Source organism: Pimephales promelas, chromosome 18, assembly GCF_988280905.1.
Source record: "Pimephales promelas chromosome 18, fPimPro1.hap1.1, whole genome shotgun sequence".
Taxonomy (NCBI): domain Eukaryota; kingdom Metazoa; phylum Chordata; class Actinopteri; order Cypriniformes; family Leuciscidae; genus Pimephales; species Pimephales promelas.
In genome coordinates this window covers 24083615-24100762 of record NC_142786.1, presented here as the reverse complement: position 1 = coordinate 24100762, position 17148 = coordinate 24083615, and the positions used below count along the sequence as shown (strand labels likewise).

Here is a 17148-nt window from a genome sequence, read left to right as displayed (position 1 = left end):
TCTTTTGGACCTTGAACCGTTTGGTTCCCATTGAAGTGCATTATATGGAGAAAATCTTCATCAAAAACCTTAATTTCTTTTCGACTGAAGAAAGAAGGACATGGATATCTTAGATGAGATGGGGGTGAGTAAATCATCAGCAACAGTTTTTTTTTTTTTTTAAAGTGAACTACTCCTTTAAGGTGCATGAGAGAAGTTGAACTGGTAAGGTAATTAAACATCTTCTGAATGTGTTTGTTTGAGCTGATCATGCTTTGACTTACACTCAGGCCAGGGGGTCCTTGAGCACCAGGAAAACCAATATTCCCCTAGGAGATAATAAGAGAGCAACATTTAGAAACATCTTCCTTTATAATGGCCAAAATCAATAAACAAGCAATCCCGTTAGAAGTCCTTCGCACCCGCCTCTTCATTTCTCATTGTCATGCAGCTTGTTTCACTTCATTTTGAACTAAATGTGATGTTAGTACTAAAGTGTGATGAATCAAAAATACAGTAAAACAGTGGTATTGTGAAACAGTATTACTATGACTGTATTTTTATATATTTTAAAATGGCATGACATTCCTGCGATGCAGGTTGTGTGCATATACATATTGCACAATGATAAAAAATAAAAAAAGAAAGAAATGCCCTTCATATCAAAAAGGGTTGCCTAAAAAGGCTGGTCTATAATAAGAATCCTCCCAAGCCATTGCACACAAGTTAAAACGGGCACAAGCTAAGTCTTAACTCTCATTTCCATCTTGAAATTAGGTTAGGCAGAGGTTTGGGACTCTTTTGGAAAAACCTTCTGAATTTATGGGCTAAACCTGTAGGGGGCTCTCTAACCTCACAGCAAAGAGTAGCTACTATGCTGCTTTCCCTTCTTGGTCCTTCCTAATTGAAAACACTGAACCTGAAAGAAAATAGATCGTGCAAACAAACACTGCATCATGGGACTAAATGCTAATGACTAAGTGAAGTCATGCAGAACAGTTCACCGTATGCTGCACTTCTGAAACAAGGTCTCAGCATTGGTTTGTCTCTTATGACATGGGCTGCACTCTGAAAGCCACCTGGGGTCACTCAGTCTCAGTGACTAAGAAAAGAGGGCTAAAAAAGGGAATCCTGCCAGAAATAGCCTTTTAGGGAGACAATCTAGAGCATAACGGGTAAAGTGGAAACTTACCGGGGTTCCAGGAGTACCAGGAGGTCCTCGCTCACCTCTAGAACCCTGAACACAGACAATGATTATGTTTTATAGAAAACAGAGGTAGGGGGAGCAACCATTATAACTGGGTTGGGGGGGGGGGGGCACCTTTTTGGAAAATAATCATTACTGCAATATAACATGATGAATACGAGCAAGCAGAAGCCTCTGAATACCGGTTGCATCAGCAGGGAACTGAATGAATGTGCATGCGGTAAGTAATCCTACTTTCCCGAACACCCACCTAACTGGCTTTCAGGAAATCATTTAGGATGACATTACATAATCTAATTAATATTCATGAGTCAATATGATGAGGTTTATAAATATGTCCCTCCCCCCACCTTTTCATATTATTCCAAAGCAACTGAAAACACAGATCTGGGACAGAATATGGGACAGAATTATTAAAATGTGAGTGTGCTATTGGGCTCTTATATCATCTCTAAATGGCACCGGTAGTACTGAAGCTGTTAGCGGAATCTCTTACCGGTTCTCCTTTGCCTCCTGGGTTCCCTGGGAATCCGGGCGGCCCTGGTGAACCGGTACACTGACCACTGTTACCCGTCTTAAAACATTGACACAGACATAAGGGTTTACAATCAAAAAATGCTTGCACAATTTCAAAACAAAAATAAGTAATGACTTTTATGTGCTGTAAGTGAAGTTTGTGTAAGTACAATGGAATAAATGAACATTTGCAGTGTGGCAGTTACTTTCTGAACAGTATAGCTTTTTAAGTTACTTTTTCCAGTTAGTAGCAGTATTGTGTGATAAAGCGTCCTTTCTAGCATTCTGATTCATTTTGTGAACTGGTTTGTTCGGACATTCATACAAATGAACCGTTTCAAATGATCCACTGATTCAGTGAGACCATTTGTATAACTGCCGATGTGAAATATTTAGCAAAATCCAGCTGTACATCAAGGTCATATACACAATAAAGCGGTTTTCCTAGTTAAAAGTGCCCCTGTTATGCTTTTCAGATATTACATTTCATGTAGTGCGTTATAAAACTGTTTGTGAATGGAAAAGGTCTGCAAAGTTTCAAAAATTAAAGCCTTTCACGGAGCTGAAATTCAGATATGGTAATAAACGTTTTGTTTCCGACGCGTGGTGTAAACGGTAGACCAATCAAAACAGACTGGGCAATAAGAGCAGAGTTAGCTTTTGGAAAGAAGAAAGACTGAATCCTTTATCAAACCGTTTCAGATGATGTGAGAAAAGAGGAGATGCTACAATATATATTATGAGAAAATTAAAGTGTTTTTTTTCACCTTGGATACATGCAAACCTATTGTTTGGAAGCTTTCAAATATTATAACTAGGGTTTTACAACAAATACACCTTAAGTAAAAAAAAACAAAAAACAAAAGAAATGATGAACAGAAACATTTAACTTTTTTTTAATCTTATTTATGATATAATATTATCCACAAACTTACTGGCCCACTTGGTGTTTCCTCTCTCTGCAGCTTCTCAAAACACTGTAAAGGTGAGCATAGAGATGGGTTTAGAAAACTGTGCGCATTCAAACAGTACTATGTTGTAGCATGAGCAAAACCAATGGGTATTGTAGGAAGCTAAAAGGAATAACAAACAGAAAACACAAACCCACACCCTTGTCTGTTTAATACCAATCACTTCATCCATCATTCATCCCTCTCACCCGTTCACATCCTTCTAAGGGCAAAGCGCCAGGCTTTCCCTGATCTCCCTTCTCGCCCTTAGAGCCAACATTGCCGGGCACACCTGGTAGGCCCTTGGAGCAATCGCCACAGCTCTCCTACAGTGAAGCAAACACATGTGTTCTCACACTACAAAGCATACACAGCATCGACATGCAAAAACTAGTGAATAGCATTGCTGCGTTGAAGAGTGAGGTGGTTCAGACATACTGAGGAGTATGCATGAATTATAAACACTGGATATTTTGTGAACAGTAAAGATCATGCTCTCACATACCAGTTTGATAGAGCAGGAATTAAAGAATCAAAACCTAAGCTCAAAGAATGCACAAGGTTTCCAAGCCAAAAACTAGGGTTTATAAAATAAATGTGTTTTAAATTGACTTTATTCTGCCCAAAAAGCACACATACGTCACTAAGAAATGGGTGAAAGAGATTCTTAAAAATTATGTTCTATTTTAAGTGTCTTATTTTTGATTAACATCTGAATAAAATCTTGAAAGCTGAACAGCTTTCAAACATCAGCCAGGGATTATTAAGCAACATATTGCACATTTTTATTTAAACAAATTAATACTTTTATATAAAGAGTTCAGATGCAAAAGCCTCTAAGTGCCATTTGAAATTTTCTTCTAAAATGATAATTTTTATCAAGCTTGTATATTTAAGTTCAGTAATTTCACTTAAATGGCAATGAAGATTACCTATTAATTGTCATTTAAGTGAAATTAATGAACTTAAATATACAAGCTTGATAAAAATGGTCATTTTAGAAGAAAATTTCACATGGCATTTAGAGGCTTTTGCATCTGAACTCTTCATATATAGCAAGGATGCATTAAATGCCTTTAAAGTGACAATAAAGACATTGTTACAAATACATTTCAAACAAGTTCTTTGAAATTTCTATTCATCAAAGAATACTGAAAAATGAATCATGGTTTCCACAAAAAAATAGTAAGCAGCACGACTGATTTTAACATTGATAATAATAATAAGACATTTTTTTGAGCACCAAATCATCATGAGAAAGATCATGTGAGACTGAAATTCGTCTGTGCCATCAGAGGATTGAATTACATTTTAATATATATATATTAAAAATAATATTTCACAATATCGATGTTGTAGTGTATTTTTGATCAACTAAATGGAGATTATGTGAGCAGAATAGTAGTTTAAATCAATACATTTTAATGACTTTGTCATGTAAGCATCCTAAACTATGTATGTATATGGTTCTATGCTTGAAATGAAATATGTCTTAAATTGTGTATCAGGGGTTCCCTGCATCATCTAACTATCCACCAAGGGGTATTTGGCGTAAAAAAAAAAGTTTGAAGCACTAAATGGCATCAATGTCTTGCTGTTGTATGTGTAGTATTTGTATACACATGGCTGGATAATCCCAGTGTTTTATTGCACATGCATACTAATAATTCTATAGACAGTTGGACACATGCAGTTAAAACAGAGATGCAGATTAGACTGTGTGTTTACCTTGCCTGGGGAATCCTGAGGCAGAAGTATAGGAGGCTGCAAGATGGAGGACACAGTCAGACATGGGGACATCAACAACAAACATTTTTCATTTCACAAGAACTGAATGTGCAGCTATCATCAGAAGTTCAGAAGAAAGTGACTATGATGAGACCAAGGCAATGCAGTATTTTTTTTAAAGCATTGCTTTGAAGTCTACAATGAAGTTATGATCTCATTAGGTCATTAATAACAAAAATCTCATTTTAATAAGGGAATTATTTTGCATGAAATTATTCAGAAACAAAAATCTGAGAATAATTTAACATGATGCAGTCTGCTTCATTTATTAAACTGTTATTTCAAAACAGTTCACTGACTAATTGCATTTATAAACATGTAAATGAGAATGCATTTAGTTATGGTTGAAAATATTATGCTAGTCATTTACAGCATGATAAGAAGTTACTTTCACATCCCACTTTTAAAGCATTAGTTTCAGAGCACAAAAGATATCCAGAAAAACAGACAATTCCAAACACTTCTATGTGCAACACCCACAACATGAACTCACATGGAGTACGTAACAAACCCCCAGAGTGTTTTAAAGTATTTTAAAGTGATACTCCACCATTTTTTTTCATATTAAACTATGTTATTCCCTTAACCAAGACGAGTTGATACATACCTCTGTCGTCTCAGTGTGTGCGCTCAATCGCTCTGAGACACTTTGATAGCACTTAACTAGCCCAGTTCATTCAATATGGGCTAAACAGAGAAGCGACTAAACACCTCCACGTTTACCCTATTTAAATACACTTACACGAGTAGTGTAACTCGACCTAGGACGGTGACACAAAATACAACATTGCGCTTTTCTAAGTGTGTAAAATGGATAACTATATTGTATTGTGGAATACCACAGCAAGTGCTTGGGAGCACTTGCTTCTCTGCTTGGCCCATATTTAATGAACTGGGCTAGTTAAGTGCAATCAAAGTGTCTCACGACGAGTCAGGGGTGTGTTTTCCGAAAGCATCATTAGCCAACTATGGTCGCAAGTTGGTCGCAATTTCCATTGAACTCTATTGGAAAACGACGGAACTTGCGACCATAGTAGGCTAACGATCCTTTCGGAGACGACAGAGGTATGTAACTCGTCAACTCGTCTTGGTTAAAGGAATAACATAGTTTAATATGAAAAAAACGGTGGAGTATCCCTTTAAGGAATTAAACTCAAATTCCACTTCAACTTGAACCAATGTATTTCATGCACTTGGCCCATTTTGGTATAGAGGACTGGAATATTACTCTAACCACAGTTACCCGAACTCAACCTGAGAGCTTGCCCGAGGATGAGAGCGTCCCTCAGATGCTCTTGAAGGAGCTATGAGCATCCATATACTGATGTGCTTCGAGTACATCATCTCCTTACACCACTAGATGGTCTGGGTTGAAGTGGTTTTATTCCGGGACCACTCATATGACACCACTTTATGCAATCCAATTATTTTTTAAACCAAACTACTATAATTACGAGTTTTTGAAAGAACCATTTGAATTCCCGATGTTATTCGTTAGCCATTTAATTGAACTATTTAGTGTTTTTGACCGTACAATTTAATATTAAAGAACTAGCTTTGAGATTAGGCTGTTTGTGGGGTCTGTTTTTTAGTGAATTCATATACAGTAACATGGTTTAGATCTGATTGTGCTCTGGAAGAACTTGGTGGTCGGATTCTGCTGATAGAAGTGGAGCAGAGCAGACCAGGATAGAAGTCCGTCCAAATTTCCTCTGCAGGCTGGAAGCCCAGAGCTCTGATTCCAGGATGGGCCTCGGGCCAGCTGAGAAAATATGCGTGCGGAGAGACGGGGCCATTAATGGCGGAATCCTGCTTTCAACCAAAGATCTAATGGCTTTTTATGTATAGCAAATCACTCACAGTAATGGCCGCCCTAACCGTAACTCAACACAATGGCAGTGTTTACCATTACACAAAGCCTCGGAGACTGTGAGTTAACACTGAAAGGGTAATGGGACCATCGGCGGCCATAAACGACACACTGCAACAGAGATGTCCTCAAAGAATGCTGAGCTAGATGCTTACTGGTTCTTCTTTGTATTATAAAAAAGCTGATGGGTCATTGCTATTGTCCTCGTGAATCACCTCTAGCGAGCTCCGTCTCCCCGCACTGGTTCAAAGCCGCCCAACCCGCTCCCCTTCTAACGCAGAAGTCCGCCAATCAGGCTCCTTGATCTGTATTTTTGCTTTTACTGTAATAAAGCTGTTGCACTCCACTAGCTCCTCCCCCTGTCTGGTTACTCACTGCTTGGCCGGGTGGACCCGGTTTCCCTGGTACGCCATCGTTGCCAGGGATACCCTGTAAGAAGGAACTGAGGTTGAATTGGTTTAGCCTGTGGCCACAATCTGGACACCTCCATCTTGAGCAGGGCAGAGGGAAAGTAGCCAAAGCCCTGGACCCTCTCCTGGTTTGTGTTCCAACTCGGAGTAGACATTTACATTTTGTTTGCCTTTCTCTGTCTTTATATATATATATATATTTTTAATTTCAGCTCTTCTGAGGCTTGGGAAATCAACACAACACCAGGTTAAAGACCACTCAGTGCTCACGGTGAGGTCATACAGAAATTAATTTGCCAGTTTATCAAGGTGATTTTAATGTCAATGATCTTAAATACCCTCATATTTCCTCATACTGCATTTAAAACAAAACTGATGAATAATACACATGAATAATGGACACATGGCAACCTCACAGTGAGCTCTGCATGGTTTTTAAAAAGAAAAAGCAGCATGATCCCCAACCACTTATTTAATGAATGTATTAATTAAGATTACATTTATGTAGTTTTTTGCACGTTATTTTAACTATACATCAAGGCGTTAAATTTACAAGCTACATTAATGCCTACATTTGCTTTATAATAACTTTTTAAAAAAGCACAGCCATTAACAAAGCACATCCAACGGCACTAACCAAAAATCCCAGAAGCCCCTTTAAAGCGTGCAAATTTAACAGCAATGTTTTAACATAGCGCTCTTTTACAAACTACATTACAGTTGCATGACATTATATTTACATTACATTACATTACATTATATTACATTGATGGCAGCTTTGAGTATTAATCATTATTTGTTTAAGTAACATTTGTTTTTATATGTAAACATTTATGGGTGCATTTAAATTTGCTTTAGCTGAAGCTCAGAGTTATCCATGCAGGCCTTCCCAATACAGAAGCCCCGCAAAGACAGCAGGATGGAGAAGGAATAGACAGAAAAAGCAGAGGTACACCATGATGCAATCTGTTTAATACTCACCTGTGGGCCTGTGATTCCCATGAAGCCCTGGGGCCCTGGGGGACCTGGAGGGCCTGGTGGTCCAGGAGGACCCTAACACACATTAAACACAATGAAATCATTAAAAGTGAGAAAGCGGCCATTCATTAACCTTTAAAAGAGTCACATTTTTATGTCTGCAGAAGTCCAATAGCCTTTTACTTTTACAAACTCAAGTTGAAGACATTTAAGCAGCAGAAGAGAAATAAAGAGTGTAAAAGGAAGTCAGACCTGAGGACCAGGCTGCCACCTGCTCTCACCACCTGGGACCCCCTGCAAGAAAAGAGCAACCAAGTTCAAATCTGCGAATGACATTGGGTCTCATGATCTGAAGTGAGTGTTTTTAAATTTGAGTGTGTGTGTGCTAATGTCCTCCTTATTAACAGCAACAAAATAAATCATTAGCTCACAGGTCCGCCGGTTCCAGGGAACGTGTTAGGCGAACAGTTGCACTCTCCTGGTTCACCCTATGACATAGAAAAACAATTTGGTCACAATGATTTCTACATTATCTGAGTAATGATTTCTACATAATCTGTATTGCCAACTACACCTGATACATTCAACCTACACACAACTCAACAAAATGAATATCATGTTTATTAATATTAAACAGGAAATGTTAGTGTCTAATATAAACATTATCCATTTTATTGTTTGATTTTTGCTTTTTTCACAATAACTAAATGATCATTAGACTACAAGTTCAAGTTTCATTTATTTATCGAGCACATTCACTACCGGCTAGCAAAAATTGCTGTAACCAAAGTGCTGTACAATAAAATACACAATAAAACAAACAGTGATCACTTAGGATCAGTGAGTACAAATTACAATATTTAAAGCTGAATCAAACAGATGAGTTTTCATAGCAGATTAAAATCAGATAAAGAGGAGGCCATTTTAATTTGGATTGGGAATTTGTTCCACAATGTGAGGCCCGCTACTTCAAACGCTCCATTTCCCCTGTTTTTTAATCGGGTTCTGGGAATCTGAAGGAGGAATTTGTTTACCGATCTAAGCCCTCGCTTAGGGGTATATAAGTGAAGTAGGTAAGACAGGTATAATGGTGCAAGATTATTTAGTGATTTGTAGACCAGCAATAGAATTTTGTATTCAATTCTATACTGAACCGGCAACCAATGTAGGGATCTCAGAAGGGGTGTAACATGCTCAAACTTTTTACATCTGAACAACTTGTAGGCGTGAAATTCGAGTCTTAGTAACACCATAATATAGAGAGTTGCAGTAGTCCAGCCTCGATGTTAAAAAGGCATGGACAGCAACCTCTAAAGAGGCGTTAAGGCCAATTTATACTTCTGCGTCGAGGGTTTGCCGCAGTGTAGCGTTGTGAGCATTTATACTTCTGCATTCAGGTCTTGGTTGCTCTGCAGTACTGCTCCGAAACGCTAGTTGGCGACGGAGGGTTTTAATGTGTTTAGATTCCTCGCGGCTAGGTTACTACAAGCAATGGCGACTGAAAGAGAGCGGATCATGTTGGAGTTGGAGCTTATTGAGGTGGAAAAACAGTTCATTTTAGTGAAATTACTAAAACTAAAAGGCAGAAATGAGAGAAGACGTCGGAAGAGATGGTAAGTGTGGAAATGCGTAGGAGGAAATGCGATGCTACCAAGTCGACCAATCACAAGTCTTGCGGTCCGCGTCGTCGCGACGTGTAGTTATATTTTTGAGGAGGTGCGCGTCAGGCTACGGCAAAGGGTACGCAGTATGGGATGATTCTGTGCATTTGCTACGCCGTACCTACTGCGCGCACCCTACGCAGAAATATAAATTGGCCTTTAAAGAGAAAAGATTGAATTTTAGAGAGAGAGCGTAAGTAGAAGTAGCTACAGTAGAGCCCACTTCAGACTATGTCGATCATCACACCTAGATTACGCACTTGGGATGAGGTACTCAAATTTGAGAATTTGTCTGCTAGTTTCGGAGTGGCTAAAAACAGTGGCTTCCGTTTTATCGGAATTTAAAAACAGGAAATTATTTGAGAGACATGATTTTACGTCATCCAGACACGCGGATAAGCAACTAAGCATGCTCATATTCAGAGGTCAGAGGCAGATTTTCATATCATCAGCGTACAGTAGCAATGAAAAGAAACGTTATGTTTCCTAAAGATACATCCCAAGGAAAGCAGATAGAGAGAGAAAAGAGTAGGTGCAAGAACACACCCCTGTGGTACACCACAGGTTAGCTTGCGCGATGATTTTTTATTTGTCTATTAGACTACAACAACACATAATATAACATGCATTATGTATATTTGCAAACATACTGACGCATATAACACGCACGTGTCTTCCTAAGACGCATGCACACGCGCGCACACACACACATTAAACACACACAGTTAGTGTGTTGACAACATGACATGATGTCGGAATTACAAAAGGTTTTCTCTGTAGAATTCTATCTTGGCACTCAACAGGAATGACAGAGTACTTCATCACACTTAGGAGTAATATGCATCATTTGATATCAGCTGCCACTTTCCTCTGTCTTTAGACAAATTAGTCTGGGAGACAGCAAAGGACATTAAAGAATGAAGCATTTCCAGGCCTTTGCTTTCGAGGTCTCTTTTTCTCATCCTTCTCATTCTCTTTAATACTCGGTGATGTTGTCAGATTACAGATGACAGCTGTTATATTCACCAATTAATAGTCCTGTTTTAGCTCGAGGCCATTTTTAACTTTTTCAGCACTGTCTAACTCTTCCGTCAGACTTATGCGTCTGTTTGTGTCTCCAGGGTGGACACATCATTGTGCATACAGAAGGTCGCTCTAAACATTACTCCTCCTATCCCTCGTTCTCTCGGTGCAACTCTCACACACACACAATCTCACTGCTTCGGGGGAAACTCGAAATCGCCTCCCCAGCTCACTGATCCAGACACTTACCTTGTCACCCTTAGGCCCAGTGACTCCCTGAAAGACAAGAAGAAACACACACACACAAAGGCTCAGTTAGACAGTGTTATTGTGTGTAACTCTCCAGGGCCAGCGAGATGAGTGTGGATCGGGGAGGAGCAGCGACAGGTGACGTGATGCAAGCAGACAATGTGTTGCTGTTAGGGATCCAGACAGAGTCGGATATGACCCAAGTCTGTTTCTGGATTTGCTCCTCAAGCTCTTCGCGACAAAGCCCCAGGTAATTAACATCTGATGCAAGAACAGACAACGGTAACTTTGCTTTTTTTATTAGACGAGCTCTGGCAAGACAACACAATCTCGTTGCTTTTGTCTTCGCAGTTTATGGAAGTTTGCTTGACGCCAGAGCGATGAACAATGGACAATATGGTTGCGTGAATTTGAGTGTGTGTCACAATAAGGGAATAATCTGGAGGAGATGATCAAAGGACTGCTGGAGAGGAATGAATGAATGAATACATGAATAACTTACAGGACTCCCATCTTGCCCAGGCAATCCTGTCGTACCATCCCTACCCTGTGAAACACAACATATGCAAATCATTTACTCACTGCGTCTTACTCCACTCCTAATTTCCCTTATTTTTACTGAATCAGTACATTGTGAACAAGTAGTAACAGCATCAATCTGAAATATGCACTTATCTTGCATTATTATGCAAAACAGATAAACAGCCAAAACATTATGACCAGTCACAAATTAAGTGAATATCGTTGATCATCTCCTAGTCCTATTAAGGTCTGTCTGGGTATATTAGATGTTAAGCAAACAATCAGTTCTCCTAATCAACATGTTGGATGTAGGAGAAATGGCCAGAAATAAAGATCTGAATGGTTTTGAAATGGGCCAAACTGTTATGACCAAGCGACTGTGTCATATATCGGCAAGGATTGTGGTTGCTCTTGGTCAGCAGTGGGCAGAGGAGGAGTGGACTCTTTAAAGGGTCATGAAACCCCCCTCTTTCAGCTCAAGTCTAGCTCAAAATCTTTTTGAAAAATGCAACTGAAATAGGCGTGGCTAGCTGTGAGAAGAAGGGAGGGAGTGGGTGTTGTATGACCATCACTGTCACTGTCCCATGCATATCGACTGTCACTAAAAAGCACTGGTAAAACGTGAGGAAATGCTAGATTTTTATATAGCTGGCAAAGTTAAAGTCTTATGAAGTACACTGACACTTTATTATCGTCCTTTCAAAAGTAACTGAATGTCCTACTATTAGCCTACAGTAATCGTAATTCTAATTAAAACATATTAATGTATAGGCTACATGTATATTTATAATGTCATTATAAAATATAGTGGTTTATATAGACACTATAAATACATTTCAAAAAAATTTGTATTCATTTTCCTCTTAAAAAAAACCTTCCGTGCATAGTCATAGACAGTAAAAGAAAGTGCATAGTCTACGCGCCCTCTGAACCCTCATAATAAATGTCTTCTCCTTTCACACACACACACACACCTCTGAAGGGATAGAAAGTCCTTGGGATACTGCATCACTCGCAAGACGCAACTTGGATTAGTTGTCAACAAGGCGAAGTCCATCATTCTCCACTTGTAGCAGCTCTCTCGCGAAAATGTTCGCGCCACACACTATAGTTTGGATCAGGTTTAGATGTGTCCGTGTTTGATGGCAAACCAACCGTCCAGAGCCAGAGTCTAGCCCTGGCAGCATCGCGGAAAACATATTCAACGCACTTGGACTTTGCACTATGAAAACAAATAGTTTGCGTCCCATGATTGCCTCTCTCATCTAACGTTACTACGCGATATCACAGTTTGTCATGTCTGTCGTTGGAAAGATCCACGTGGTGTCATGAATAATTAAGAGGCCGTGTCTTCTCATAGGATAACACCGATGAGTCATCAACGCACTGTGCAGTGCACTGCCACGTCACCCGCTACAATGAAGATTTTAAACCCGGAAGACGAAAAAAGCGGAAAAAAACTCAAATTTAACCATTTTAACCTTATTATTAAATCTAACAGATGCTAACATTGTCTTCAATGGTGTTCAACACACATACCTCTGTTATAATCTCAGAAAATTTGGTTTGGGGTTTCATGACCCTTTAAGCTGGATAATGCACCCTGCCACACTGCACACATTGTTCGGGAATGGTTTGGAACATGATGAATGAAGGGTTGAAGGTGTTGGCCTGGCCTCCAAATTCCTCAGATCTCAATCTAATCGAATATGTGTGGGATGTGCTGGACTAAAAAGTTCGATCCACAGTGGCTCCACCTCGCAAACTACAGGTCTTGGAGGTTCTTCTGCTAATATCTTACTGGCAGGACACCTTCAGAGGTCTTGAAGAGTCCATGCCTTAACGGGTTTTAGCCGCACATGGAAGACCAACAAATTTCTGTACATACATAATGGCATTTAAACATTCAATTATTACAATTAAGAGAGGCAGAAAAAAAAAAGTCTGACTTCCTGGCTGGGGAAAATCCTTCTGTCCATTTCATGCTCTTACCGGAGGTCCGATTTGTCCTATTCCCATTGGCCCTTGTGGCCCTGGTGGTCCCATCTCTCCTTTAGAACCCTATTGATATCAAGCAATACATTAGGATAATAGTGAGGTCAGTGTCCAGTGCTTCTTTTGGCATGTAGAGTGCTGTGTCATTGCATTTTTGATCTACCCCTTGACCAGCTGGTCCAATCGGCCCTGAGGGTCCTTGACGTCCTTCTGGACCCTGTAGGACAAACAAAGGACTGTTTTCACACTTGGTTTTTACATGTGGTGCATATTAAATAGGCCTGTTTTTATCTATTGCTGTGATTCATACACTATGGTTAAAAATTATGGAGGTTAGTAAGATTTTGTTTTTTAGAAAATAATACTTTTATAGAGGGAATGCGTGTGACGTCACCTTTGGCCGGAGTGCCTATAGTTACTCACAGTGAATGGCAAAAAGACTGAGCGGCTGTATTTTATTTTATTTTTTCAGTGTGAATGCTGCGAAAAACAAACGCAACACATATAAAGTGGGAAAGAGCTTTGTGATTGACTGTACAACTAGATTTGACAAAAATATGAGGTATATTTTTACAGACTGCTATAGAAAGTGGAGCACGATTCCTGCCTGCATGTCAATATCTATGGATCACTGGATTTTAGTAAGTTGTAAGGAACACTATTGAGTCCAACATTTAGTTTAAATTGATAAAATTGTTCATTTTAGTTGCATTTTCACAGTTTCCTCTATTAAATCCAGTCACACAGCAGATCTTTTGCCACTCAGTCAAGCTGGTCCGGCGGGAAAGTGACGTCAGTGCATTCCCTCTATTCAGCAAGGATGGATTAAATTGTTCACAAATGACAGTAAAGACGTTTATAATGTTAGAGGATTTATATTTAAAATAAAATGCTGTTATATTGAACTTTCTTTTTTTCATGTCTATTCATTCTATTTCCACAAACATATGTTTTCAACATTGATAATAATAAGAAATGTTTCTTGAGCATCAAATCAGCATATTTGAATTATTTCTGAAGGATTATGTGTCACTGAAGACTGAAAATTCAGCTTTGCCATCACAGAAATAGATTAAATTAAATTCATTAAATACAGTAATTTTAAATAGTAATTCTATTTCACAATACTACTGTTTTCACTGTATTTTAGATCAAATGAATGCAGCCTTAGGCCCTGTTTACACGAGAATGCTCGCGGGTGAAAACGTAAACATATTTTATCAGATGTTTCTTTAATTTACACAGACAGCGATGGCGTTTTGGGGGCTTAAAAACGCAAAAAATTGAAACCACCCTCCAGAGTGGAAGTCTTAAAAACGCTCTGCTGTCGCGATCCCATCTAAAGGGTAAAAACGCAAAAGTCTGCTAGACAGGGAAGGTTGTACGCAGGCACGCGGACTTGGTGTTGTTGTGTGGCAGTGCTCCACATCACAACCTAGCCGCCTGGAGTGCATACTACCTCGAATTTCACGCACTTTTGCGTGACCATATGCATGTGAATTTCCCACCCATAACGCTCGTTTAAACGCAAACGTTTGCGTTTTCTCTTCAAATTGTTTCCGTGTAAACATAGCCTTATTGTGCAAAAGATACTTTTACAAACATCAAACTTTTGCAAGGTAGTGTATGTTTCAGATAACAGTAGACAAGAAAAAATACAGACAATTCAAAGAGAACAAAGATCTGCTAATTTGCACACTCGAAGGGCCAAATCCACATGTGAACACCAAAGAACAAGATACTTTTTGTGCACTTACAGTAGCTCCGGGAAAACCTCTAGGTCCCTCCTCACCCTGAGTGAGAACATCAAAGCATCAGAAGGGTTGGTGCATTCAAGGCATTATTTAATTACAACAAAGACTAGTACATTTCTCTAAAAATAGTATAAATAGTATAGTTTTTATGACTGATTACAATAGCTGTTCATTCACCTGCAGTCCTGGAAGGCCAATACCTGCAGGCCCAGCATCACCCTAATGTAATACACATAAGCATCACTCCACAGTCGCTCTTATAACTTTAGCACACAAATGTGACTGATGTATGCATTAGTCAGGTTTGCAACTTTACCTGACTTCCTTTGAGCCCCGGAGGTCCCTGGACACCAGGTGGGCCTTGTCGACCCTACAGAATAAAGATTACAAAGAAAGAGTCCAGATTTTGCTAGATGCTGAGTCATCATGTAGGTTTTCTTTTCCTATACTTTTTTTTGTTACAATTAACAAATAAATCATTTGATTTGATTAGGTTCTACAACATATATATATATATATATATATATATATATATATATATATATATATATATATATATCATTATTATGATATTATGTGCCAAAACCAGTTACATTTGCATTAACTGCAGCCAAAATATGACATGAATATTTAACTGAACTCTCAAATCAATGATGAAACAACTTAAAGGCAGTATTTTAAACATTGCATATTTGTTTAATGGCATCTACTAGTACTATGAATATTAATCGAAGAAATACATTTTCCTAGTTCTAATTTTTTCAATCATTTTATCATCTGCTAGGCAAAATCCCTTAGAAAAGTTACAGCAGATCTCTCCTCAACAAGACACATGATTTGAAGTAAATGTAGCAAAAACCGTGTGCTCCCAAATTTAATATTTTGAGTTTTGCATTTGTACAGATAATCCTGCACCTGTTTCCCTTCTCGGCCCTCGCCTGGCAAACCCGGCTCTCCTCTCTCTCCCTTGGGTCCTGGAGAGCCAGCAACATTGCCATTTCCTTCGGGGAGTGATGGACAGCTGTCACACGCGTCTCCCTGGCGATACAGAAACAGATGCAATAAGAAAAGACTGAAAGTTTTCAAATCGCAAGGGAGCAGAGATCCAAATGGTCAAGCGTTATTATCCGGTGAGATATTTTTGCCTTATACATGAGTTGTATAAAAGTGTAATCAATTATATCAACATGATTCATGATTATTCAAAAACCCTGTGATGGCGCATAATTCAAGGCAATGTAATTAATATGTGACCGCGTGATCAATGACCTTTTCTCCTTTTATTCCATTAAGGCCGTTCCTGCCTGCCTCTCCTTGAGATCCTGGGTCTCCAGGTGTCCCAGCCACACCTGGGTCTCCCTGTAAGCCCTGATCACCCTACACACAAACAAATTATATTTAATCCTTAGAAAAATCCCCCATATTGTGAACACACTATTATTTGCACTGCTTAAAAAAAAAAAAAAAAGAAGAACTTACTTTCTCTCCTTTGAAACCTTGAAGACCCGGGGGCCCCTGTTAAGACAGCAATTTTGAAAGCAAAGTCAGTGGGTTTTAGACTCCTCAAATAAAAAAAAAAAAAGTACAATAATACACTGAGAACCTCTTCCTATAGAGCAGTTACCTGTTTGCCCTCAACTCCTTCACCTGGAGGGCCAGGTTCCCCTGTGACCTTTATCGTAGGTGGGCAACTTCCCAACTCAGAGGCAGTGGTTATGCAGTCTCCCTTTAATAGAAGGCGCATGTGTACAGTACCATGTAAGCACATCTATACACTTCTGATGAAGAAGAGAAAAACACACTACCTACCTTTTCACCTTTCATACCAGGTGTTCCTACACCAGGTAGGCCAGGATCCCCCTGTAAAAAATGAGGCCACTAGTGATAATGTATCTATTTTGGACACCATTTAATGCATTTTTAATAACAAATTAAATTTGAGTGATAAGCTGATAAATATGGGTTTTAGAATCTTACCCCCGGTTTCACAGACAAGGCTAAATGCATGTTTTAACTGAAAACAGCATGCTTTTTCACGCATGCTTTTTTTGTATTTGTTTCTTCCACTATATTCACTGTTTCCTGGTTCTGTAAGGTTCCAATCAAAACACTTTAAAATTAGTGCAGAATAACTCTGCGTTGGGCTTTATCACCTGGGCTCCTTTATCTCCATCTTTCCCACTTGGCCCTCTTGGACCAGGTTTGCCCTAAAAACAATAATATCAGCATATTAATCTAGTGTTGAG

The 17148-nt window shown here is 39.1% G+C and overlaps 1 protein-coding gene across 3 annotated transcripts in view; it reads right to left on the bottom strand.

The window, feature by feature from the left end:
• The window catches only part of col16a1 (collagen, type XVI, alpha 1), a 109983-nt gene that overhangs the window by 14364 nt on the left and 78471 nt on the right, over positions 1–17148 (bottom strand). For all 3 annotated transcript variants that reach the window (XM_089123209.1, XM_089123211.1, XM_089123210.1), the window contains 23 exons: positions 17056–17109; positions 16712–16762; positions 16527–16628; positions 16382–16417; positions 16172–16279; positions 15818–15940; positions 15219–15272; positions 15080–15121; positions 14906–14941; positions 13312–13365; positions 13146–13214; positions 11134–11178; positions 10632–10658; positions 8130–8186; positions 7951–7992; positions 7702–7773; positions 6686–6739; positions 4381–4416; positions 2862–2978; positions 2638–2679; positions 1683–1760; positions 1172–1216; positions 264–308 (listed from right to left, as the gene is read on the bottom strand). In XM_089123209.1, coding sequence (XP_088979335.1) covers positions 264–308; positions 1172–1216; positions 1683–1760; positions 2638–2679; positions 2862–2978; positions 4381–4416; positions 6686–6739; positions 7702–7773; positions 7951–7992; positions 8130–8186; positions 10632–10658; positions 11134–11178; positions 13146–13214; positions 13312–13365; positions 14906–14941; positions 15080–15121; positions 15219–15272; positions 15818–15940; positions 16172–16279; positions 16382–16417; positions 16527–16628; positions 16712–16762; positions 17056–17109 — 1389 coding nt within the window. The remainder of the gene's footprint in view (positions 1–263; positions 309–1171; positions 1217–1682; positions 1761–2637; positions 2680–2861; positions 2979–4380; positions 4417–6685; positions 6740–7701; positions 7774–7950; positions 7993–8129; positions 8187–10631; positions 10659–11133; positions 11179–13145; positions 13215–13311; positions 13366–14905; positions 14942–15079; positions 15122–15218; positions 15273–15817; positions 15941–16171; positions 16280–16381; positions 16418–16526; positions 16629–16711; positions 16763–17055; positions 17110–17148) is intronic.